This window comes from Pimephales promelas, chromosome 12, assembly GCF_988280905.1.
Source record: "Pimephales promelas chromosome 12, fPimPro1.hap1.1, whole genome shotgun sequence".
NCBI classification, from domain to species: Eukaryota; Metazoa; Chordata; class Actinopteri; order Cypriniformes; family Leuciscidae; genus Pimephales; species Pimephales promelas.
This window is the reverse complement of record NC_142780.1, coordinates 28,850,845-28,875,683: the sequence shown is the minus strand read 5'-3', so window position 1 is coordinate 28,875,683 and position 24,839 is coordinate 28,850,845. Positions and strand designations below refer to the sequence as shown.

At 39.9% G+C, this 24,839-nt stretch overlaps 2 protein-coding genes and 2 non-coding genes across 7 annotated transcripts in view; 1 reads left to right on the top strand and 3 right to left on the bottom strand.

The window, feature by feature from the left end:
- The window catches only part of LOC120462307 (uncharacterized), a 42,944-nt gene extending 27,521 nt beyond the window's left edge, over positions 1–15,423 (top strand). For all 4 annotated transcript variants that reach the window (XM_039650913.2, XM_039650911.2, XM_039650912.2 and 1 more), the window contains exons 17-19: positions 14,740–14,853; positions 15,035–15,187; positions 15,277–15,423. In XM_039650913.2, coding sequence (XP_039506847.2) covers positions 14,740–14,853; positions 15,035–15,153 — 233 coding nt within the window. In that variant the 3' untranslated portion in view covers positions 15,154–15,187; positions 15,277–15,423. The remainder of the gene's footprint in view (positions 1–14,739; positions 14,854–15,034; positions 15,188–15,276) is intronic.
- On the bottom strand, positions 15,222–20,164 carry cfap418 (cilia and flagella associated protein 418). Its single transcript, XM_039650915.2, has 6 exons — positions 18,571–20,164; positions 18,172–18,271; positions 17,995–18,053; positions 17,806–17,871; positions 17,616–17,711; positions 15,222–15,912 (listed from the first exon to the last, which is right to left on the bottom strand). Exons 1-6 carry the CDS (start codon positions 18,732–18,734, stop codon positions 15,747–15,749), a joined length of 651 nt encoding a protein of 216 aa, XP_039506849.2. The 5' UTR covers positions 18,735–20,164; the 3' UTR covers positions 15,222–15,746.
- On the bottom strand, positions 18,889–18,970 carry trnas-aga (transfer RNA serine (anticodon AGA)). Its single transcript has one exon. It is a non-coding gene; the product is annotated as a tRNA-Ser (tRNA).
- Positions 20,165–20,249: 85 nt separating the features above from the next.
- trnas-aga (transfer RNA serine (anticodon AGA)) lies at positions 20,250–20,331 on the bottom strand. The gene has a single exon. It is a non-coding gene; the product is annotated as a tRNA-Ser (tRNA).
- Positions 20,332–24,839: the final 4,508 nt, after the last annotated feature.

The window sequence follows — 24,839 nt, the reverse complement described above, 5'->3', positions numbered from 1 at the left end:
ACCTGAGTGCAAAAATGGAGGCTCTAGACCCTTCCAGAGCTGAGATATCGAACCTCAAAATTTCGACCAGAAAAAAAAACGAAAGGGGTACCACTGTCGTTTTTTTTTTCGGGTCAAAATTTTGACTTTCTCTGATCTTCTTGAAACTCTGGATTATGATAGAGGGCCCTGAGAATTAGACCTGAGTGCAAAAATGGAGGCTCTAGAGCCTTCCAGAGCTGAGATATCGAAACTCAAAATTTCGACCCGAAAAAAAAAACGAAAGGGCTACCACTGTCGTTTTTTTTTTGGGTCGAAATTTTGACCTTCTCTGATCTTCTTGAAACTCTGGATTATGATAGAGGGCCCTGAGAATTAGACCTGAGTGCAAAAATGGAGGCTCTAGACCCTTCCAGAGCTGAGATATCGAAACTCAAAATTTAAACCCGAAAAAAAAAACGAAAGGGGTACCACTGTCGTTTTTTTTTGGGTCAAAATTTTGACCTTCTCTGATCTTCTTGAAACTCTGGATTATGATAGAGGGCCCTGATAATTAGACCTGAGTGCAAAAATGGAGGCTCTAGACCCTTCCAGAGCTGAAATATCGAAACTCAAAATTTCGCCCCGAAAAAAAACGAAAGGGGTACCACTGTCGTTTTTTTTTCGGGGTCGAAATTTTTAACTTTCTCTGATCTTCTTGAAACTCTGGATTATGATAGAGGGCCCTTAGAATTAGACCTGAGTGCAAAAAATGGAGGCTCTAGACCCTTCCAGAGCTGAGACGTCGAAACTCAAAATTTCGACCCGAAAAAAAAACGAAAGGGGTACCACTGTCGTTTTTTTTTTTCGGGTCAAAATTTTCACTTTCTCTGATCCTCTTAAAAACTCTGGATTCTGATAGAGGGCCATGAGAATTAGACCTGAGTGCAAAAATGGAGGCTCTAGACCCTTCCAGAGCTGAGATATCGAACCTCAACATTTCGACCAGAAAAAAAAACGAAAGGGGTACCACTGTCGTTTTTTTTTCGGGTCAAAATTTTGACTTTCTCTGATCTTCTTGAAACTCTGGATTATGATAGAGGGCCCTGAGAATTAGACCTGAGTGCAAAAATGGAGGCTCTAGACCCTTCCAGAGCTGACATATCGAAACTCAAAATTTCGACCCGAAAAAAAAACGAAAGGGGTACCACTGTCGTTTTTTTTTGGGTCGAAATTTTGACCTTCTCTGATCTTCTTGAAACTCTGGATTATGATAGAGGGCCCTTAGAATTAGACCTGAGTGCAAAAATGGAGGCTCTAGACCCTTCCAGAGCTGAAATATCGAAACTCAAAATTTCGCCCCAAAAAAAACGAAAGGGGTACGACTGTCGTTTTTTTTTTCGGGGTCGAAATTTTGACTTTCTCTGATCTTCTTGAAACTCTGGATTATGATAGAGGGCCCTTAGAATTAGACCTGAGTGCAAAAATGGAGGCTCTAGACCCTTCCAGAGCTGAAATATCGAAACTCAAAATTTCGACCCGAAAAAAAAACCCGAAAGGGGTACCACTGTCGTTTTTTTTTGGGTCGAAATTTTGACTTTCTCTGATCTTCTTGAAACTCTGGATTCTGATAGAGGGCCATGAGACTTAGACCTGAGTGCAAAAATGGAGGCTCTAGACCCTTCCAGAGCTGAGATATCAAAACTCAAAATTTCGACCCGAAAAAAAAACGAAAGGGGTACCACTGTCGTTTTTTTTTCGGGTCAAAATTTTGAGTTTCTCTGATCCTTTTGAAACTCTGGATTCTGATAGAGGGCCATTAGACTTAGACCTGAGTGCAAAAATGGAGGCTCTAGACCCTTCCAGAGCTGAGATATCGAAACTCAAAATTTCGACCCGAAAAAAAAACGAAAGGGGTACCACTGTCGTTTTTTTTTCGGGTCAAAATTTTGAGTTTCTCTGATCCTTTTGAAACTCTGGATTCTGATAGAGGGCCATTAGACTTAGACCTGAGTGCAAAAATGGAGGCTCTAGACCCTTCCAGAGCTGAGATATCAAAACTCAAAATTTCGACCCGAAAAAAAAACGAAAGGGGTACGACTGTCGTTTTTTTTTTCGGGGTCGAAATTTTGACTTTCTCTGATCTTCTTGAAACTCTGGATTATGATAGAGGGCCCTTAGAATTAGACCTGAGTGCAAAAATGGAGGCTCTAGACCCTTCCAGAGCTGAGATATCGAAACTCAAAATTTAAACCCGAAAAAAAAAAACGAAAGGGGTACCACTGTCGTTTTTTTTTTTGGGTCGAAATTTTGACCTTCTCTGATCTTCTTGAAACTCTGGATTATGATAGAGGGCCCTGATAATTAGACCTGAGTGCAAAAATGGAGGCTCTAGACCCTTCCAGAGCTGAAATATCGAAACTCAAAATTTCGCCCCGAAAAAAAAAACCGAAAGGGGTACCACTGTCGTTTTTTTTTCGGGGTCGAAATTTTGACTTTCTCTGATCTTCTTGGAACTCTGGATTATGATAGAGGGCCCTTAGAATTAGACCTGAGTGCAAAAATGGAGGCTCTAGACCCTTCCAGAGCTGAGATATCGAACCTCAAAATTTCGACCCGAAAAAAAAAAACGAAAGGGGTACCACTGTCGGTTTTTTTTTCGGGGTCGAAATTTTGACTTTCTCTGATCTTCTTGAAACTCTGGATTCTGATAGAGGGCCATGAGACTTAGACCTGAGTGCAAAAAATGGAGGCTCTAGACCCTTCCAGAGCTGAGATATCGAACCTCAAAATTTCGACCAGAAAAAAAAACGAAAGGGGTACCACTGTCGTTTTTTTTTTCGGGTCAAAATTTTGAGTTTCTCTGATCTTCTTGAAACTCTGGATTATGATAGAGGGCCCTGAGAATTAGACCTGAGTGCAAAAATGGAGGCTCTAGACCCTTCCAGAGCTGAGATATCGAAACTCAAAATTTAAACCCGAAAAAAAACCGAAAGGGGTACCACTGTCGTTTTTTTTTTGGGTCGAAATTTTGACCTTCTCTGATCTTCTTGAAACTCTGGATTATGATAGAGGGCCCTGAGAATTAGACCTGAGTGCAAAAATGGAGGCTCTAGACCCTTCCAGAGCTGAAATATCGAAACTCAAATTTTCGGCCCGAAAAAAAAACGAAAGGGGTACCACTGTCGTTTTTTTTTTCGGGGTCGAAATTTTGACTTTCTCTGATCTTCTTGAAACTCTGGATTATGATAGAGGGCCCTGAGAATTAGACCTGAGTGCAAAAATGGAGGCTCTAGACCCTTCCAGAGCTGAAATATCGAAACTCAAAATTTCGACCCGAAAAAAAAACGAAAGGGGTACCACTGTCGTTTTTTTTTTGGGTCGAAATTTTGACTTTCTCTGATCTTCTTGAAACTCTGGATTATGATAGAGGGTCCTGAGAATTAGACCTGAGTGCAAAAATGGAGGCTCTAGACCCTTCCAGAGCTGAGACATCGAATCTCAAAATTTCGACCCGAAAAAAAAACGAAAGGGGTACCACTGTCGTTTTTTTTTCGGGGTCGAAATTTTGACTTTCTCTGATTTTCTTGAAACTCTGGATTATGATAGAGGGCCCTTAGAATTAGACCTGAGTGCAAAAATGGAGGCTCTAGACCCTTCCAGAGCTGAAATATCGAAACTCAAAATTTCGACCCGAAAAAAAAACCGAAAGGGGTACCACTGTCGTTTTTTTTTTTGAGTCGAAATTTTGACTTTCTCTGATCTTCTTGAAACTCTGGATTATGATAGAGGGTCCTGAGAATTAGACCTGAGTGCAAAAATGGAGGCTCTAGACCCTTCCAGAGCTGAGATATCGAACCTCAAAATTTCGACCAGAAAAAAAAACGAAAGGGGTACCACTGTCGTTTTTTTTTTCGGGTCAAAATTTTGACTTTCTCTGATCTTCTTGAAACTCTGGATTATGATAGAGGGCCCTGAGAATTAGACCTGAGTGCAAAAATGGAGGCTCTAGACCCTTCCAGAGCTGAGATATCGAAACTCAAAATTTCGACCCGAAAAAAAAAACGAAAGGGGTTACCACTGTCGTTTTTTTTTTGGGTCGAAATTTTGACCTTCTCTGATCTTCTTGAAACTCTGGATTATGATAGAGGGCCCTGAGAATTAGACCTGAGTGCAAAAATGGAGGCTCTAGACCCTTCCAGAGCTGAGATATCGAAACTCAAAATTTCGACCCGAAAAAAAAACGAAAGGGGTACCACTGTCGTTTTTTTTATTTCGGGTCAAAATTTCGACTTTCTCTGATCTTCTTGAAACTCTGGATTATGATAGAGGGCCCTGAGAATTAGACCTGAGTGCAAAAATGGAGGCTCTAGACCCTTCCAGAGCTGAGATATCGAAACTCAAAATTTCGACCCGAAAAAAAACCGAAAGGGGTACCACTGTCGTTTTTTTTTGGGGTCGAAATTTTGACCTTCTCTGATCTTCTTGAAACTCTGGATTATGATAGAGGGCCCTGAGAATTAGACCTGAGTGCAAAAATGGAGGCTCTAGACCCTTCCAGAGCTGAGATATCGAAACTCAAAATTTAAACCCGAAAAAAAAACGAAAGGGGTACCACTGTCGTTTTTTTTTTGGGTCGAAATTTTGACCTTCTCTGATCTTCTTGAAACTCTGGATTATGATAGAGGGCCCTGATAATTAGACCTGAGTGCAAAAATGGAGGCTCTAGACCCTTCCAGAGCTGAAATATCAAAACTCAAAATTTCGCCCGAAAAAAAAACGAAAGGGGTAACACTGTCGTTTTTTTTTCGGGGTCGAAATTTTGACTTTCTCTGATCTTCTTGAAACTCTGGATTATGATAGAGGGCCCTTAGAATTAGACCTGAGTGCAAAAATGGAGGCTCTAGACCCTTCCAGAGCTGAAATATCGAAACTCAAAATTTCGACCCGAAAAAAAAAACGAAAGGGGTACCACTGTCGTTTTTTTTTCGGGGTCGAAATTTTGACTTTCTCTGATCTTCTTGAAACTCTGGATTATGATAGAGGGCCCTTAGAATTAGACCTGAGTGCAAAAATGGAGGCTCTAGACCCTTCCAGAGCTGAAATATCGAACCTCAAAATTTCGACCAGAAAAAAAAACGAAAGGGGTACCACTGTCGTTTTTTTTTTCGGGTCAAAATTTTGACTTTCTCTGATCTTCTTGAAACTCTGGATTATGATAGAGGGCCCTGAGAATTAGACCTGAGTGCAAAAATGGAGGCTCTAGACCCTTCCAGAGCTGAGATATCGAAACTCAAAATTTAAACCCGAAAAAAAAACGAAAGGGGTACCACTGTCGTTTTTTTTTTGGGTCGAAATTTTGACCTTCTCTGATCTTCTTGAAACTCTGGATTATGATAGAGGGCCCTGAGAATTAGACCTGAGTGCAAAAATGGAGGCTCTAGACCCTTCCAGAGCTGAAATATCGAAACTCAAAATTTCGCCCCGAAAAGAGTCGAAATTTTGACTTTCTCTGATCTTCTTGAAACTCTGGATTATGATGGAGGGTCCTGAGAATTAGACCTGAGTGCAAAAATGGAGGCTCTAGACCCTTCCAGAGCTGAAATATCGAAACTCAAAATTTCGACCCGAAAAAAAAAACGAAAGGGGTACCACTGTCGTTTTTTTTTCGGGGTCGAAATTTTGACTTTCTCTGATCTTCTTGAAACTCTGGATTATGATAGAGGGCCCTTAGAATTAGACCTGAGTGCAAAAATGGAGGCTCTAGACCCTTCCAGAGCTGAAATATCGAAACTCAAAATTTCGACCCGAAAAAAAAACGAAAGGGGTACCACTGTCGTTTTTTTTTTTTTGAGTCGAAATTTTGACTTTCTCTGATCTTCTTGAAACTCTGGATTATGATAGAGGGTCCTGAGAATTAGACCTGAGTGCAAAAATGGAGGCTCTAGACCCTTCCAGAGCTGAGATATCGAACCTCAAAATTTCGACCAGAAAAAAAAACGAAAGGGGTACCACTGTCGTTTTTTTTTTCGGGTCAAAATTTTGACTTTCTCTGATCTTCTTGAAACTCTGGATTATGATAGAGGGCCCTGAGAATTAGACCTGAGTGCAAAAATGGAGGCTCTAGACCCTTCCAGAGCTGAGATATCGAAACTCAAAATTTAAACCCGAAAAAAAAACGAAAGGGGTACCACTGTCGTTTTTTTTTTGGGTCGAAATTTTGACCTTCTCTGATCTTCTTGAAACTCTGGATTATGATAGAGGGCCCTGAGAATTAGACCTGAGTGCAAAAATGGAGGCTCTAGACCCTTCCAGAGCTGAAATATCGAAACTCAAAATTTCGCCCCGAAAAGAGTCGAAATTTTGACTTTCTCTGATCTTCTTGAAACTCTGGATTATGATGGAGGGTCCTGAGAATTAGACCTGAGTGCAAAAATGGAGGCTCTAGACCCTTCCAGAGCTGAGATATCGAACCTCAAAATTTCGACCAGAAAAAAAAACGAAAGGGGTACCACTGTCGTTTTTTTTTTCGGGTCAAAATTTTGACTTTCTCTGATCTTCTTGAAACTCTGGATTATGATAGAGGGCCCTGAGAATTAGACCTGAGTGCAAAAATGGAGGCTCTAGACCCTTCCAGAGCTGAGATATCGAAACTCAAAATTTCGACCCGAAAAAAAAACGAAAGGGGTACCACTGTCGTTTTTTTTTTGGGTCGAAATTTTGACCTTCTCTGATCTTCTTGAAACTCTGGATTATGATAGAGGGTCCTGAGAATTAGACCTGAGTGCAAAAATGAAGGCTCTAGACCCTTCCAGAGCTGAGATATCGAACCTCAAAATTTCGACCAGAAAAAAAACCGAAAGGGGTACCACTGTCGTTTTTTTTTTCGGGTCAAAATTTTGACTTTCTCTGATCTTCTTGAAACTCTGGATTATGATAGAGGGCCCTGAGAATTAGACCTGAGTGCAAAAATGGAGGCTCTAGACCCTTCCAGAGCTGAGATATCGAAACTCAAAATTTCGACCCGAAAAAAAAACGAAAGGGGTACCACTGTCGTTTTTTTTTTGGGTCGAAATTTTGACCTTCTCTGATCTTCTTGAAACTCTGGATTATGATAGAGGGCCCTGAGAATTAGACCTGAGTGCAAAAATGTAGGCTCTAGACCCTTCCAGAGCTGAAATATCGAAACTCAAAATTTCGACCCGAAAAAAAAACGAAAGGGGTACCACTGTCGTTTTTTTTTTTGAGTCGAAATTTTGACTTTCTCTGATCTTCTTGAAACTCTGGATTATGATAGAGGGCCCTGAGAATTAGACCTGAGTGCAAAAATGGAGGCTCTAGACCCTTCCAGAGCTGAGATATCGAAACTCAAAATTTCGACCCGAAAAAAAAACGAAAGGGGTACCACTGTCGTTTTTTTTTTGGGTCGAAATTTTGACCTTCTCTGATCTTCTTGAAACTCTGGATTATGATAGAGGGTCCTAAGAATTAGACCTGAGTGCAAAAATGGAGGCTCTAGACCCTTCCAGAGCTGAGATATCGAACCTCAAAATTTCGACCAGAAAAAAAAACGAAAGGGGTACCACTGTCGTTTTTTTTTTCGGGTCAAAATTTTGACTTTCTCTGATCTTCTTGAAACTCTGGATTATGATAGAGGGCCCTGAGAATTAGACCTGAGTGCAAAAATGGAGGCTCTAGACCCTTCCAGAGCTGAGATATCGAAACTCAAAATTTCGACCCGAAAAAAAAACGAAAGGGGTACCACTGTCGTTTTTTTTTTGGGTCGAAATTTTGACCTTCTCTGATCTTCTTGAAACTCTGGATTATGATAGAGGGCCCTGAGAATTAGACCTGAGTGCAAAAATGGAGGCTCTAGACCCTTCCAGAGCTGAGATATCGAAACTCAAAATTTAAACCCGAAAAAAAAAACGAAAGGGGTACCACTGTCGTTTTTTTTTGGGGTCGAAATTTTGACCTTCTCTGATCTTCTTGAAACTCTGGATTATGATAGAGGGCCCTTAGAATTAGACCTGAGTGCAAAAATGGAGGCTCTAGACCCTTCCAGAGCTGAGATGTCGAAACTCAAAATTTCGACCCGAAAAAAAAACGAAAGGGGTACCACTGTCGTTTTTTTTTCGGGGTCGAAATTTTGACTTTCTCTGATCTTCTTGAAACTCTGGATTCTGATAGAGGGCCATGAGACTTAGACCTGAGTGCAAAAATGGAGGCTCTAGACCCTTCCAGAGCTGAGATATCGAACCTCAAAATTTCGACCAGAAAAAAAAACGAAAGGGGTACCACTGTCGTTTTTTTTTTGGGTCAAAATTTTGAGTTTCTCTGATCTTCTTGAAACTCTGGATTATGATAGAGGGCCCTGAGAATTAGACCTGAGTGCAAAAATGGAGGCTCTAGACCCTTCCAGAGCTGAAATATCGAAACTCAAAATTTCGACCCGAAAAAAAAACGAAAGGGGTACCACTGTCGTTTTTTTTTCGGGGTCGAAATTTTGACTTTCTCTGATCTTCTTGGAACTTTGGATTATGATAGAGGGCCCTTAGAATTAGACCCGAGTGCAAAAATGGAGGCTCTAGACCCTTCCAGAGCTGAGATATCGAACCTCAAAATTTCGACCCGAAAAAAAAAACCGAAAGGGGTACCACTGTCGTTTTTTTTTTCGGGGTCGAAATTTTGACTTTCTCTGATCTTCTTGAAACTCTGGATTCTGATAGAGGGCCATGAGACTTAGACCTGAGTGCAAAAATGGAGGCTCTAGACCCTTCCAGAGCTGAGATATCGAACCTCAAAATTTCGACCAGAAAAAAAAACGAAAGGGGTACCACTGTCGTTTTTTTTTCGGGTCAAAATTTTGACTTTCTCTGATCTTCTTGAAACTCTGGATTATGATAGAGGGCCCTGAGAATTAGACCTGAGTGCAAAAATGGAGGCTCTAGACCCTTCCAGAGCTGAGATATCGAAACTCAAAATTTCGACCCGAAAAAAAAAACGAAAGGGGTACCACTGTCGTTTTTTTTTTGGGTCAAAATTTTGAGTTTCTCTGATCTTCTTGAAACTCTGGATTATGATAGAGGGCCCTGAGAATTAGACCTGAGTGCAAAAATGGAGGCTCTAGACCCTTCCAGAGCTGAGATATCGAAACTCAAAATTTAAACCCGAAAAAAAAACGAAAGGGGTACCACTGTCGTTTTTTTTTTGGGTCGAAATTTTGACCTTCTCTGATCTTCTTGAAACTCTGGATTATGATAGAGGGCCCTGAGAATTAGACCTGAGTGCAAAAATGGAGGCTCTAGACCCTTCCAGAGCTGAAATATCGAAACTCAAATTTTCGCCCCGAAAAAAAACCGAAAGGGGTACCACTGTCGTTTTTTTTTTCGGGGTCGAAATTTTGACTTTCTCTGATCTTCTTGAAACTCTGGATTATGATAGAGGGCCCTGAGAATTAGACCTGAGTGCAAAAATGGAGGCTCTAGACCCTTCCAGAGCTGAAATATCGAAACTCAAAATTTCGACCCGAAAAAAAAACGAAAGGGGTACCACTGTCGTTTTTTTTTTGGGTCGAAATTTTGACTTTCTCTGATCTTCTTGAAACTCTGGATTATGATAGAGGGTCCTGAGAATTAGACCTGAGTGCAAAAATGGAGGCTCTAGACCCTTCCAGAGCTGAGACATCGAAACTCAAAATTTCGACCCGAAAAAAAAACGAAAGGGGTACCACTGTCGTTTTTTTTTCGGGGTCGAAATTTTGACTTTCTCTGATTTTCTTGAAACTCTGGATTATGATAGAGGGCCCTTAGAATTAGACCTGAGTGCAAAAATGGAGGCTCTAGACCCTTCCAGAGCTGAGACATCGAAACTCAAAATTTCGACCCGAAAAAAAAACCGAAAGGGGTACCACTGTCGTTTTTTTTTTTTGAGTCGAAATTTTGACTTTCTCTGATCTTCTTGAAACTCTGGATTATGATAGAGGGTCCTGAGAATTAGACCTGAGTGCAAAAATGGAGGCTCTAGACCCTTCCAGAGCTGAGATATCGAAACTCAAAATTTCAACCCGAAAAAAAACCGAAAGGGGTTACCACTGTCGTTTTTTTTTTGGGTCGAAATTTTGACCTTCTCTGATCTTCTTGAAACTCTGGATTATGATAGAGGGCCCTGAGAATTAGACCTGAGTGCAAAAATGGAGGCTCTAGACCCTTCCAGAGCTGAGATATCGAAACTCAAAATTTCGACCCGAAAAAAAAACGAAAGGGGTACCACTGTCGTTTTTTTTATTTCGGGTCAAAATTTCGACTTTCTCTGATCTTCTTGAAACTCTGGATTATGATAGAGGGCCCTGAGAATTAGACCTGAGTGCAAAAATGGAGGCTCTAGACCCTTCCAGAGCTGAAATATCGAAACTCAAAATTTCGACCCGAAAAAAAAACGAAAGGGGTACCACTGTCGTTTTTTTTTTTTGAGTCGAAATTTTGACTTTCTCTGATCTTCTTGAAACTCTGGATTATGATAGAGGGTCCTGAGAATTAGACCTGAGTGCAAAAATGGAGGCTCTAGACCCTTCCAGAGCTGAGATATCGAACCTCAAAATTTCGACCAGAAAAAAAAACGAAAGGGGTACCACTGTCGTTTTTTTTTTCGGGTCAAAATTTTGACTTTCTCTGATCTTCTTGAAACTCTGGATTATGATACAGGGCCCTGAGAATTAGACCTGAGTGCAAAAATGGAGGCTCTAGACCCTTCCAGAGCTGAGATATCGAAACTCAAAATTTAAACCCGAAAAAAAAACGAAAGGGGTACCACTGTCGTTTTTTTTTTTGGGTCGAAATTTTGACCTTCTCTGATCTTCTTGAAACTCTGGATTATGATAGAGGGCCCTGAGAATTAGACCTGAGTGCAAAAATGGAGGCTCTAGACCCTTCCAGAGCTGAAATATCGAAACTCAAAATTTCGCCCCGAAAAAAAAACGAAAGGGGTACCACTGTCGTTTTTTTTTCGGGTCAAAATTTTGAGTTTCTCTGATCCTCTTGAAACTCTGGATTCTGATAGAGGGCCCTGAGAATTAGACCTGAGTGCAAAAATGGAGGCTCTAGACCCTTCCAGAGCTGAGATATCGAAACTCAAAATTTCGACCCGAAAAAAAAACGAAAGGGGTACCACTGTCGTTTTTTTTTTGGGTCGAAATTTTGACCTTCTCTGATCTTCTTGAAACTCTGGATTATGATAGAGGGTCCTGAGAATTAGACCCGAGTGCAAAAATGGAGGCTCTAGACCCTTCCAGAGCTGAGATATCGAAACTCAAAATTTCGACCAGAAAAAAAAACGAAAGGGGTACCACTGTCGTTTTTTTTTTCGGGTCAAAATTTTGACTTTCTCTGATCTTCTTGAAACTCTGGATTATGATAGAGGGCCCTGAGAATTAGACCTGAGTGCAAAAATGGAGGCTCTAGACCCTTCCAGAGCTGAGATATCGAAACTCAAAATTTCGACCCGAAAAAAAACGAAAGGGGTACCACTGTCGTTTTTTTTTTCGAGTCGAAATTTTGACTTTCTCTGATCTTCTTGAAACTCTGGATTATGATAGAGGGCCCTGAGAATTAGACCTGAGTGCAAAAATGGAGGCTCTAGACCCTTCCAGAGCTGAGATATCGAAACTCAAAATTTCGACCCGAAAAAAAAACGAAAGGGGTACCACTGTCGTTTTTTTTTTGGGTCGAAATTTTGACCTTCTCTGATCTTCTTGAAACTCTGGATTATGATAGAGGGTCCTGAGAATTAGACCTGAGTGCAAAAATGAAGGCTCTAGACCCTTCCAGAGCTGAGATATCGAACCTCAAAATTTCGACCAGAAAAAAAAACGAAAGGGGTACCACTGTCGTTTTTTTTTTCGGGTCAAAATTTTGACTTTCTCTGATCTTCTTGAAACTCTGGATTATGATAGAGGGCCCTGAGAATTAGACCTGAGTGCAAAAATGGAGGCTCTAGACCCTTCCAGAGCTGAGATATCGAAACTCAAAATTTCGACCCGAAAAAAAAACGAAAGGGGTACCACTGTCGTTTTTTTTTTGGGTCGAAATTTTGACCTTCTCTGATCTTCTTGAAACTCTGGATTATGATAGAGGGCCCTAAGAATTAGACCTGAGTGCAAAAATGGAGGCTCTAGACCCTTCCAGAGCTGAAATATCGAAACTCAAAATTTCGACCCGAAAAAAAAACGAAAGGGGTACCACTGTCGTTTTTTTTTTTTGAGTCGAAATTTTGACTTTCTCTGATCTTCTTGAAACTCTGGATTATGATAGAGGGTCCTGAGAATTAGACCTGAGTGCAAAAATGGAGGCTCTAGACCCTTCCAGAGCTGAGATATCGAACCTCAAAATTTCGACCAGAAAAAAAAACGAAAGGGGTACCACTGTCGTTTTTTTTTTCGGGTCAAAATTTTGACTTTCTCTGATCTTCTTGAAACTCTGGATTATGATAGAGGGCCCTGAAAATTAGACCTGAGTGCAAAAATGGAGGCTCTAGACCCTTCCAGAGCTGAGATATCGAAACTCAAAATTTCGACCCGAAAAAAAAACGAAAGGGGTACCACTGTCGTTTTTTTTTTGGGTCGAAATTTTGACCTTCTCTGATCTTCTTGAAACTCTGGATTATGATAGAGGGTCCTGAGAATTAGACCTGAGTGCAAAAATGGAGGCTCTAGACCCTTCCAGAGCTGAGATATCGAGCCTCAAAATTTCGACCAGAAAAAAAAAACGAAAGGGGTACCACTGTCGTTTTTTTTTTCGGGTCAAAATTTTGACTTTCTCTGATCTTCTTGAAACTCTGGATTATGATAGAGGGCCCTGAGAATTAGACCTGAGTGCAAAAATGGAGGCTCTAGACCCTTCCAGAGCTGAGATATCGAAACTCAAAATTTCGACCCGAAAAAAAAACGAAAGGGGTACCACTGTCGTTTTTTTTTTGGGTCGAAATTTTGACCTTCTCTGATCTTCTTGAAACTCTGGATTATGATAGAGGGCCCTGAGAATTAGACCTGAGTGCAAAAATGGAGGCTCTAGACCCTTCCAGAGCTGAGATATCGAAACTCAAAATTTAAACCCGAAAAAAACCCCGAAAGGGGTACCACTGTCGTTTTTTTTTTGGGTCGAAATTTTGACCTTCTCTGATCTTCTTGAAACTCTGGATTATGATAGAGGGCCCTGATAATTAGACCTGAGTGCAAAAATGGAGGCTCTAGACCCTTCCAGAGCTGAAATATCGAACCTCAAAATTTCGCCCCGAAAAAAAAACGAAAGGGGTACCACTGTCGTTTTTTTTTCGGCGTCGAAATTTTGACTTTCTCTGATCTTCTTGAAACTCTGGATTATGATAGAGGGCCCTTAGAATTAGACCTGAGTGCAAAAATGGAGGCTCTAGACCCTTCCAGAGCTGAGATGTCGAAACTCAAAATTTCGACCCGAAAAAAAAAACGAAAGGGGTACCACTGTCGTTTTTTTTTTCGGGGTCGAAATTTTGACTTTCTCTGATCTTCTTGAAACTCTGGATTCTGATAGAGGGCCATGAGACTTAGACCTGAGTGCAAAAATGGAGGCTCTAGACCCTTCCAGAGCTGAGATATCGAACCTCAAAATTTCGACCAGAAAAAAAAACGAAAGGGGTACCACTGTCGTTTTTTTTTTTGGGTCGAAATTTTGACTTTCTCTGATCTTCTTGAAACTCTGGATTATGATAGAGGGTCCTGAGAATTAGACCTGAGTGCAAAAATGGAGGCTCTAGACCCTTCCAGAGCTGAGATATCGAAACTCAAAATTTCGACCCGAAAAAAAAACGAAAGGGGTACCACTGTCGTTTTTTTTTCGGGTCAAAATTTTGAGTTTCTCTGATCCTCTTGAAACTCTGGATTCTGATAGAGGGCCATGAGACTTAGACCTGAGTGCAAAAATGGAGGCTCTAGACCCTTCCAGAGCTGAGATATCGAAACTCAAAATTTCGACCCGAAAAAAAAACGAAAGGGGTACCACTGTCGTTTTTTTTTCGGGTCAAAATTTTGAGTTTCTCTGATCCTCTTGAAACTCTGGATTCTGATAGAGGGCCATGAGACTTAGACCTGAGTGCAAAAATGGAGGCTCTAGACCCTTCCAGAGCTGAGATATCGAAACTCAAAATTTCGACCCGAAAAAAAAACGAAAGGGGTACCACTGTCGTTTTTTTTTCGGGTCAAAATTTTGAGTTTCTCTGATCCTCTTGAAACTCTGGATTCTGATAGAGGGCCATGAGACTTAGACCTGAGTGCAAAAATGGAGGCTCTAGACCCTTCCAGAGCTGAGATATCGAAACTCAAAATTTCGACCCGAAAAAAAAAACGAAAGGGGTACCACTGTCGTTTTTTTTTCGGGTCAAAATTTTGAGTTTCTCTGATCCTCTTGAAACTCTGGATTCTGATAGAGGGCCATGAGACTTAGACCTGAGTGCAAAAATGGAGGCTCTAGACCCTTCCAGAGCTGAGATATCGAAACTCAAAATTTCGACCCGAAAAAAAAAACGAAAGGGGTACCACTGTCGTTTTTTTTTTCGGGTCAAAATTTTGAGTTTCTCTGATCCTCTTGAAACTCTGGATTCTGATAGAGGGCCATGAGACTTAGACCTGAGTGCAAAAATGGAGTCTCTAGACCCTTCCTGAGCTGAGATATTGAGATCCCACATAACATTATATAAACCTGAATCAGATCATCAAAAATAGTTACTAAAATTGGTCTCTCTTGTTTTTGGAAGGTGAGGAAAGCCCATCATTTCCTGAGATGTCTTTTCAGAATCCCCCCATTGCACAGACCACAGAAAGTACTGACGGTTATGACGAACAGCATGTAACTACAAACTTCAGTCAAGGTACCTCTTGTGACAATATTCCTTTGCACAGAGAGCTTCCTTTCTGAAATCACATAGCTCTTTTGAACCTGGGTCTTTTGTACAGCAACCTTAAACCTTAAAGTAAGCAGGATCAATTTGAAGGTAAAAAAACAAACAAAAAAACACTGGCACTGACTTTTTTTTTTAAAATTCATCTCAGAAACAGATAATAGTAGTACAACATCAGAGGCATCGTACGTGAATGTACCATCTTTAAAAGAGGAGGACAATTCTGTTGCATCTTCAGATGGTGACTACGCTGAAATTGAAAACTGGTGAAATCAGCATAAGTGCTAGAGATTTTTCTCAGCAGGTAAGGTATAAAAAAAAATGTAGAAAAGCACACATTATTTTTAGTTTTTTATTCTGTGGACAATGTTTTGCATTTAATATTTTGGACAGATGATTCACAACAACGCATCCCTGAAAACCGTGGAACGTAATGCAAATGGGCCCTTGCAATACCTGAGTATTTCTTATTATACTGGAAGAACAGAAAAACAAATCAACATTGCTCATCTAAATTACAATAAACATTCTAAACCATGATCAAGCATCCTATTATTTGTTAATTGTCAAAATGTCTAAAAATGTAGCATGTGTATGTACAATATTTGAACACATTATGTCCTTAAAAAAGTCTATAATATAGTGTAGGATAGTGTATAGACTCACAATTACTTCACACACAAAACAAAAAAACTACACTCAAAGAAGAAAACAGAAGAAAATTCTTTGCTATCCAGCCCTGCAAATTACACAATATATATTTTTTTTTTGAAAATGGCCTGCATTCTCTTTAGTGAGGAGGGGAGCACACAACACTTGCTGGGGGACACAGATGAGATTACAGAGGGAGAACTGTTGCATACTCAAGTTCCTGCTTTGTGTTTGCCACAAACCCACTTCAGCTGCTGTTGCTCCCTCAGGTCTGAGAGGGACAGGGCCGAGTGCCAGCTACACTGGCAGGCATACGCACGCACACCCTTTCTATTCCTCAGTTTGGCTTTTAGTTTGTTATAATCTGGCATGTTGTTCCTAAAGAAAGGGAAGAGAGCAGAATCTTTGAGGATTTCAATATATTTTTGTGTAGTTGTAGTTCACAAATCTCCAATTTCAACCAGGAGCGCTCAGTTACACAATTCAGCTTATCTTTGGAAATTTATCACTGACTGCAATCAAACTTTTAAGAACTAATATCTTGCATCTGCTTCATCGCTTCAAATTGGGGCTTGGCTGTTTTGAATAAGAGCAAAAAATCTGGAAAGTCGAGTGGTTACCCTAAACTTTTTGTCCAGGTCACATTAACATAATGAAAAATCAAAGCAATATTATATATAAAAATGTAATTAAAACCAAAATTTGTTTTTCTTATTATTATTCATTGCACAAAAAAATGGAAGCTTTTCTGTGACACTAGTGGCACCTAACAGAATTACAAAAATGAAGCATATAGATCTCAAAAATATTGCAATGTTAGAATGCACTATAACTATAGAATTAATAAAGCCAAACCAAAAACATTTCAGGCATGGGCAGAATTTATTGGGAATTTCCCCTATACAATATTCAAGGAAGGAGCAGTTGGAATCCTAGATCTGTTCGGTTGAAAAAACCCTGGTTGTGTACATAGTTAATTTGTGTCATACATGTTGACCATGTTCTGTTTTGACGTGTTCATGACCTGTATAATCTTTGAAAGTTCAAATGCAGCGAATTTTAGCTTGCACTTCTGTAACCAAAGCTGAATGTCTTTTCCTGTGCAAGGCCAGCCATGTTCCCCACAGATAAACAAGTGCATGCACGAGTGATGCGGTCTCTCTCCATATAGTTCATTAAAGACGATGTTCAATAGCATACGAAAGCTACAAGTAGCCATGCCCCAAACTCACACTATTGGTTGAGCTGGATAGAGATTGACAGATGTTGTTTTAATGGTTCCTGGGAGGCGCAATGTTTACACTTTTGGGGGAGATAAATCTGTTAACGGCATGCTAATAGTAGTCAATGAATAATAAACTAGATTAAGAGCTTATCCCACAACAATAAAGCACATTTCCACCTCATATTCTGCATAATTGAAATTCAGTTTTGAAGAGAAATATGACCTTGGCTAGGATTCTTCTAAATACCTGGATATTAAAATAAAGCAACGAACCTGAAAAAATGATCTCTTGATGAGCTCTTATTTTACCTGTTTAAAAAGGGAAGCCTGAAGTTAAAGTTTTTAAAGATTCATTGACTAATTCCATACACATGCTCTCCTAATTAAATATACAAGCTTGAACAGCTCGAAAAAGGAGATCATTAAAACAGAAAGGCCCTTAGAGCTCGACTGTGTCTGAGCACGCAGCAATATGGAAGATAACTACATAAAAGACATGGTGGGAATGATTCACTGTCTGTTTGATGCTAAAGCTGAGAGGCACTGCAAGACACTGTGCTAAAGATAATAAGGAAATGACGTGTCCGGCGGAAAACAGGGTTTGCACAAAAAAGGTGGTGCGTTGCAATGTTAAACGCTTGTTGAAAAGTATTTCTTTATCAGCCCGTCCAAACATTTCATGAAGCTTATCTGCAAGAGGGTGACATGATGACTTCAACAAAGGCATCATTAACTGACAAGAACAAGGGCTAAGTGAGGCACTCTAAGAATACTTAATCTGCTACAGTGGGCTACGTGGATCAATGCTGCCCCCTGATGAAATTGTTCCCTACTGACATTTTTGCAGCTACCTTACCTGAAAAATAAATAGTTGCAGGATGAGTCCCACTCGTGATCGTCAAACATGAGTACGCTGAAGTCACAAGAGGTACATCTTAATCGGTTGCAGGCCCTTCAAAAACAAGAGTTTTTGTTACAGACTACAGTTAGAATACATTTGATCTGTCATGATTGAATCACTTGGTGTAATTTAATTAATGTGCCACCTTTGAGAAACGCTGGTTCCAATACCATGTATTATAGAGCTTCCACCAAGAAACACAGGCCAACATCTGTTTGAGGGAAAAGTGACGGGAGTTAATAAGTTTTATAACTTGAATCTAGTTATGTTTCACTTTTAAAATGCCCAATTTCTCATGTATAGCTTCTAAATGCGCCTGAAAGCAAAAACTTACTTCATGGACATAGTCTGAGAAAAGGAATCACTTGTGGATGTCTTTCCTGAAATGGGTTCCTGTTCAGATTATAAGAGATTGTTTTCAAATGATTAATGTGCACTGTCAACAACAACTAGCAATATTAATGCTATCCAGTGTTACTTGAAAAAATAAAAGTATTGCTTTGTTCACTACATCATGTGTGCTGATGGGCTGATAATCATAATCCAGAATTTCCTGCAGTATAGCGTCAATATCATCATTCTCGTGCTCGGCTCTTTTACCGCCTTGTTTTCTGGAAAACATGGGGGGGGGGAAAATCAAACTGTTACAAATATGACTTGGAAGAATCTGGTTTTGTTTAGATGTTTGAGACGATGTTAAGAATGCATAGATCAGATGTTGTTTTGTTAGCCTCATAGCAAACGTTTATTTTTAGCATTTTAGTCCGATTGCTAACATAAAAAATGGTACATCTGCAACGTTATTAAAAGTGTTTGGCTATATTGTATATAGCCAAACCCTTTGCACTATACTTTATTTGGATTAATTTTAGCTACGTTAGCTCGGGTGCTAATCCCGCTAGCTTACCACCTTGACTGTTTCTTGTCCTTGGGATTCACACAATTTTGGTCCGTTTGTTTTGAAACATAACTTGACTGTTTGGACGCCGAGGTGCTACAACAAAACTTTGATTCGACTTCATCAAGTAAATCGTCCAAATCATCCGCCATGATTATTCGGTGGTTCGTTACCATAGAAACGTGTGGCTATCCTCTCAGAAAGACTTCACTGGTTGTATTTTCACAAAATCAAATGTCCTGTAAACATATCCCATTCACGTGTTCTCTAGGAGGACATGACGTTTGTAACTTGCTGGTTGGTGTAAAAATTGTAGACCGCAAAACGAAACGTTGTCGGCAGGATTCGAACCTGCGCGGGGAGACCCCAATGGATTTCTAGTCCATCGCCTTAACCACTCGGCCACGACAACTCATGCTAAAATGCGTGAAAGTGGACGGTCACTGTGTTACAAATCAGAGGAAACCCCTACTGAGATTTGGAAATAAAATGTGGCATGTTGCGTTGTTGAACTAATCAATTGATCTAATCACATGACTTCAACAAAGCATTAACTCATAACTAATATGCTGATAAAGATAAAGGATGCAATAAAAGGCATTCTAAAGATTCCTCATCTACTATGTTGACTACAGAGAGTAGGCGGCATACATAGAATAGATCAATGCTGCCCCCTCCTTGTGAAATGATGTCCAATCCTGATATTTTTGCATAGGTTAACTTAAAATGTTCGTTCATCCCAAAAAGAAAACTCTGTCATTAAAATAAATAATACATTTTCTTTTTGGGGTGAACTGACCTTTAAAGTTAAGCTATAACTAGGTGATTTTATTTGCTTTCAAGTCATTCACCTTCGGAACACGATCGCTGTGGGATACATAGATCAATGCTGCCCTCTCCTGGTGAAATGATGTACCCATATGTTTGCTATTCATTTTCTTTTTGGGGTGAGTGAACCTTTAAAGTTAACATATAACTACGTAATTTTACTCACCTTCAAGTCGTTCATCTACGGAAAACGATCGTTTTGTATGGTTTTTTTTTTGTATGTGAATATAAGCCGGAACGCAATCTGTTAATCAAGTGATGATCGAGTCTCTTCAGAAAATTTGGAATAAACCGCTCAAATTCATTTGAATTACTTTAACAATCTCTTTATAAACTTTTTGAAGCATCAAAGTCTCAGCTGTGTAGCTGTCAAATGGAGGGACAGAAATTCCCCAGATTTCATCAAAAAGATATTCATTTGTGTTCCCAAGATGAACGAAAGACTTTGGAACTTGGAACGACATGAGAGTTATTGAACTAAATTATCTGAGTGAACTATCCCCTTATGCATGTCTCAGATACAACACTATTTTTTTTACAGTCTATGTCCCACGGCTGTCGGCGCGCCCGTCTTTATACCACAGTTACGTTAATAAAACTTAAATACTTTAGCTCATCCATGAACATGATTTCTTCCCGAGTACGTTGGATTCCTTTCCGTCAACTGAGGTGGAGACGACAACTCACATGCATGCTCAATCACGGAGTTATCAAGATACGCTTTTGTTTTGAAAAGCATTTGTTTCTGTGGCGGTGAAAATTATTGTGCATTTAACATTATCTCAATGTGGACTTGACGCTTGGTTTGTAACATGAACCATGCTCAACGTTGGTTAGTGTAAGTTTTAAAACGGAAAACGAATCGTTGTCGGCAGGATTCGAACCTGCGCGGGGAGACCCCAATGGATTTCTAGTCCATCGCCTTAACCACTCGGCCACGACAACCTGATGACGAAACGAGATCGGCCACAGTTTTGATCAGGCGGACATTTATGCAAAGGAAAATAAGTACATTATTTATCTTTCAAGCAGATAAATGTAATGTACTTATTTTCCTTTGTATAAATGTCCGCCTGATCAAAACTGTGGCCGATCTCGTTTCGTCATCAGGTTGTCGTGGCCGAGTGGATTGTCTTTAATTATTAAAGACAATTTTAATTTAGAAGAGGGATTTGACACTTGGATGGCTTATAATAATAATAATAATAATAATATTACTTTATTCAGGACTCAAAAAGAAAGGTCCATAGTACAAAAAACAAAACAAAAACAAAACAAAAAAAAAAACAGTTACAACAAGCAATAAATAAATATAAAATACAAAGTTCATTACCTTTCATTTGCAATATACAAACAGGTGCGCCAATGTCTCCACAGTCTAGATGTAAACCTAACAGAGCTAAAATTACTATGGGCTAAAGCTTGTATAATCCTGTTTTCAGAGACAGAAATTCTACACATGTATCGAAAAATAAAATTTCTTATTAAGGCAGTACAGGTAGGCACACCAACATTTACAAACATCTGACTGGCACTACTCCATCTTGGTTGTTTTAAAAGCAGTCTCATACCATCGTTATACGCAACAATCAGTCTCTGCATGTTCTTTTTGCTGTACGACCGCCACAAGTGGGCAGTATATAGAGGTGTACAGAATGCTTTGAATAAAGCCACCTTAACATAAGCAGAACACATGCCAAATTTACGTACCAGCACATTAGCCTGACCATATATCTTACGACACTGTCTATTGATGTCCTTATCATCCGATAAATCATTTGCAATATGATGGCCAAGATATTTTATCTCTTCACACACTTTAAGGGCAGTACCAGATAGAAAGAAAACTGGGAATACTAAATTCCTGTCTTCTTTTGTTCTGACTATCATGACATTGCTCTTACTTGCATTATATTTGATATTAAAATCTGCACCGTACTGAGAGCAAACCTTTAACAGTTGCTGCAACCCAGCACTATATGGGCAGATGATTACCAAATCATCTGCATACATAAGGTGATTAGTGAGAGTATTTCCTATCATGCATCCTGTATTACATTTATTTAACTGTTGAGACAAGTCATCCATATAGACATTAAAAAGGAAAGGTGACAAAATACCACCCTGACGAACTCCATTACCAACAGTGAAAGGTTCTGATACAAGGCCTCCCCATTTGACCTGCATGGACTGGTGTGCATACCAGAAGACTAAAATTCTTATAATCACTTTTGGTACTCCTCTATGTTGCAATTTACTAAACAATTTTGCATGGTTAACCCGATCAAATGCCTTAGAGGCATCGATAAAACACATAAAAGTTGTCGAATTCTGACTATTATAATGGTCTAAAATTTCCTTTAAGGCAAATATACACATATCTGTACCGTGTTGACGTTTAAAACCAAATTGATTGTCAGTCGTACAAATATATTTTTCCATCCTGTTAAAAAGGATTCTCTCCAGCACTTTGGATACTATGCTAGCAATGGCAATAGGTCTATAATTGTCCATGCTGTTAATTTTGCCAGTTTTGTCTTTAATAACAGGCACCAGTAATACAGGTAAAATAGATTCAGGTAGAATCCCATGAACTAAGAAACCTGTCAAACAGATGGCAAACAGGGGAACAAGTTTCGTGCTTGCATATTTTAGATGTTCAGCGGTTATTTTATCGGTCCCACACACTTTATTATTATCTAAACCCAATATTGCAGATTGTACCTCCTCTGAATTAATAACCACATTTTCATCATCCTCAATTTTTTTCACCAAAAAAGTATTCCTCCCAATACAATTGAACAGCTCTTGATAATATTGCCGCCACATCTGACAAATTGCATCTGAGCCACTAACACCCTCAATATTTGCGGGTAAAGATACTTTATTACTGTTCATGCCTCTAACCTCTTTCCAGAAGTCATTATAGCATTTGTTATGCAACTTATATGCCAAAGAATCAGACCTCATTGAGTTCTCATTCTTTTTTATATATCTTAATGCATATTTAAAATTGGCATTTGCCCGTTTCTTCGCTTCAAATAAAGGGCCCTGTCTATTTCTACCAGACTCTATCCAGTCTTTAAATGCACTCCGAGCTATGGCATGAAGTTCAGACACATGCTCATTCCAACCAGGTTTAATGGTATATGCCTTTCGCTGAGGTTTATAAAAATGCCTACTGGCGATATTAAGTGTTTCCACAATTGAGTCATATAAACCACATAGATCTTTACCATGTTGTAGATTCTTACAATTAATATCCTGACAACTCATGGCATCTTTGGGCAATGCAATGTTTCCTAACAACCCATCAGTCCTTGCATAGTACTTCTGGAGATCTTCCATGGTTAATTTAGACCAGTCAAGTTTTCCAGGGTTCAAGTTATTAACCACCGTAGTTAACATTGGTAAATTTTTCACATTCAAAGACAGAGAAAATGGTATATGATCGGCAATGGCAAGATCGTAATGAATCGTCATAGAATCCAAAGAAGCGTGAGCATCAGCTGTACATACACAATGATCTAACCATGAGCTGGTATGCCATGCCTCACTGATATACGTATAACTGTTATTGGGCAAAATAACCTTGCTTGACAACATTAAACCAGAGTCAGCACAAAAATGCATTAAGTGGTCAGCAAATAGAGAGTTTGCATCAGAAATATCCGCATTCATGTCTCCTACAACAAAAATACAGGTAGAGGCATTATCCTGAATAAAAGAGCCTACAAATGCTAATCTATTTAAGAATTCAGCTTCATTTTGAAGACACTCATAAGGAGTGTATATATTCAATAAAATAAACTTTGTATCTTGACAATTAAACTCAATACCAATTGCCCAATCTACACCCAATCTTACCACTGATATTAGTGAATCATAGTTCTTATTCCAGAGGATAGCCACGCCCCCAGATATCCTACCTCTGACAATTTTAGTACTTAGATCAGTGGTAGATTCCCCAGCACCATAAAAACCGTTATGAAATGTATTTAGACCCTCCAGATCCTGTTTAGCAAGAAAGGTCTCTTGAATACACATAACATCACAATTGTCAAGAAGCTTATCGACCACAAGGCGACGCGACATATCCCCAGCGCTATGCCCGAGACGCAGGCCACGTGCATTATATGATCCAATCCGAAACTTCATATTAGGTCTTTTATAAGGACTGCGCTGAGCTCACTTGCCCATTGACTTGAGTCGTAGTAAACACCAGATTACGACCACCAGGAGGGACTGCAGCGGCTTGTTCTTGACGCGGACATCCAGTGTTTCTCTCCACTCTATGCCCTCCATCAGCTGACGAGAGGCGGGGCAGACGAGCTTCATAGTAACGCCGAACATAAACTCCTGCCGGCCATAGTTGTGGATCGTACATTTCCTTTACTTCATTGCATTCAGCCGAGGCTTGAAACGAGCTGAATCTATTTCGTGCCGATTCAATCTTCCGACACTCGACTGATCTGCCCAGTTTATTTGACAGGTAATTACTTAAGGTGTCAGCTTCAAGATCAGGAGCAAATCTAGTGGCAAACACACTCACCAGTCTGGTCTTGACCACTTTAATGTTACTCCCATCACCAGTTCCAACTATTCCGATCTGTTTTCTCTCCTTTCTCACTGGTACACGAGTGTAGGGTTTAGACTGTGTATGCCCCGCAACAGCATTCGCGTTGTTCTGCTTCTGTTTTATACGTCGACCATCTTTCACAACCGTGCTCCATTTAGGGGACTGTGGTTGGGTTTGTGGAGGCAAGTTCAGTTCCGCGATTTCCGATGGAGTATCCGATAGGGTGCCTAGAGCCAGGGAGGTCACAGATCGTCCTTCTCCCCCCCGGCCCGGACCGATAGTGTGGTCAAGCGGTTCGTAAGGCCTCTCCAATTGTGCAACGCGCTGATCCACAGCCGCCGTAACCGCTCTTAGATCCTCACATACGCTTATTTGGGTTGCCATGATGTTTTTCATATCAGACACTTCCTTGTTTAGCTGGTCAATCCTACCAAGGAGTGCTGATACATCAATACTATTGAAGGTAACAGGTGGAAGCTCATCCAGATAATACGATACAAATCTTGGGATATCTTCCCCACACTCGTTAAGGACCTTTAGGCACGCTTTGACGTTATTAACATCCTTCTGAGGACCCTTGTGCGAAACACATCGTTGAGACGTTTTCGGACAGACTTCAAAGAGTAGCTTCTTTGACTCCTCAATCCACTCCGACGGAAAATTAGTTGAAGCCAACATTACGATTTCATCCTGGCTCAGTGTCCTCATTTTAGTAACAACAAAGTTTAAAAATTCGTCTTCCACTATCAGTTTGCCTTCTACTGTTTTAAAAATCTCGGCCTTTGTACGAGCGCAAACTTTTTTGCCACCAGCCTCACGCGAGTGAGCTGCATGCGCCATCTTGAATTATATAATAATTCATGAATTATATAAT

Excerpts from the sequence above, each read along its gene's own strand:
- cfap418 (XM_039650915.2), bottom strand. The coding sequence starts at position 18,734 with ATGGTAACGAACCACCGAATAATCATGGCGGATGATTTGGACGATTTA. Across the intron at positions 18,054-18,171 it reads AGCCCATCAGCACACATGAT|GAACCCATTTCAGGAAAGAC; the intron begins GTAGTGAACAAA and ends TAATCTGAACAG. Across the intron at positions 17,712-17,805 it reads GGAACCAGCGTTTCTCAAAG|GGCCTGCAACCGATTAAGAT; the intron begins GTGGCACATTAA and ends TTGTTTTTGAAG.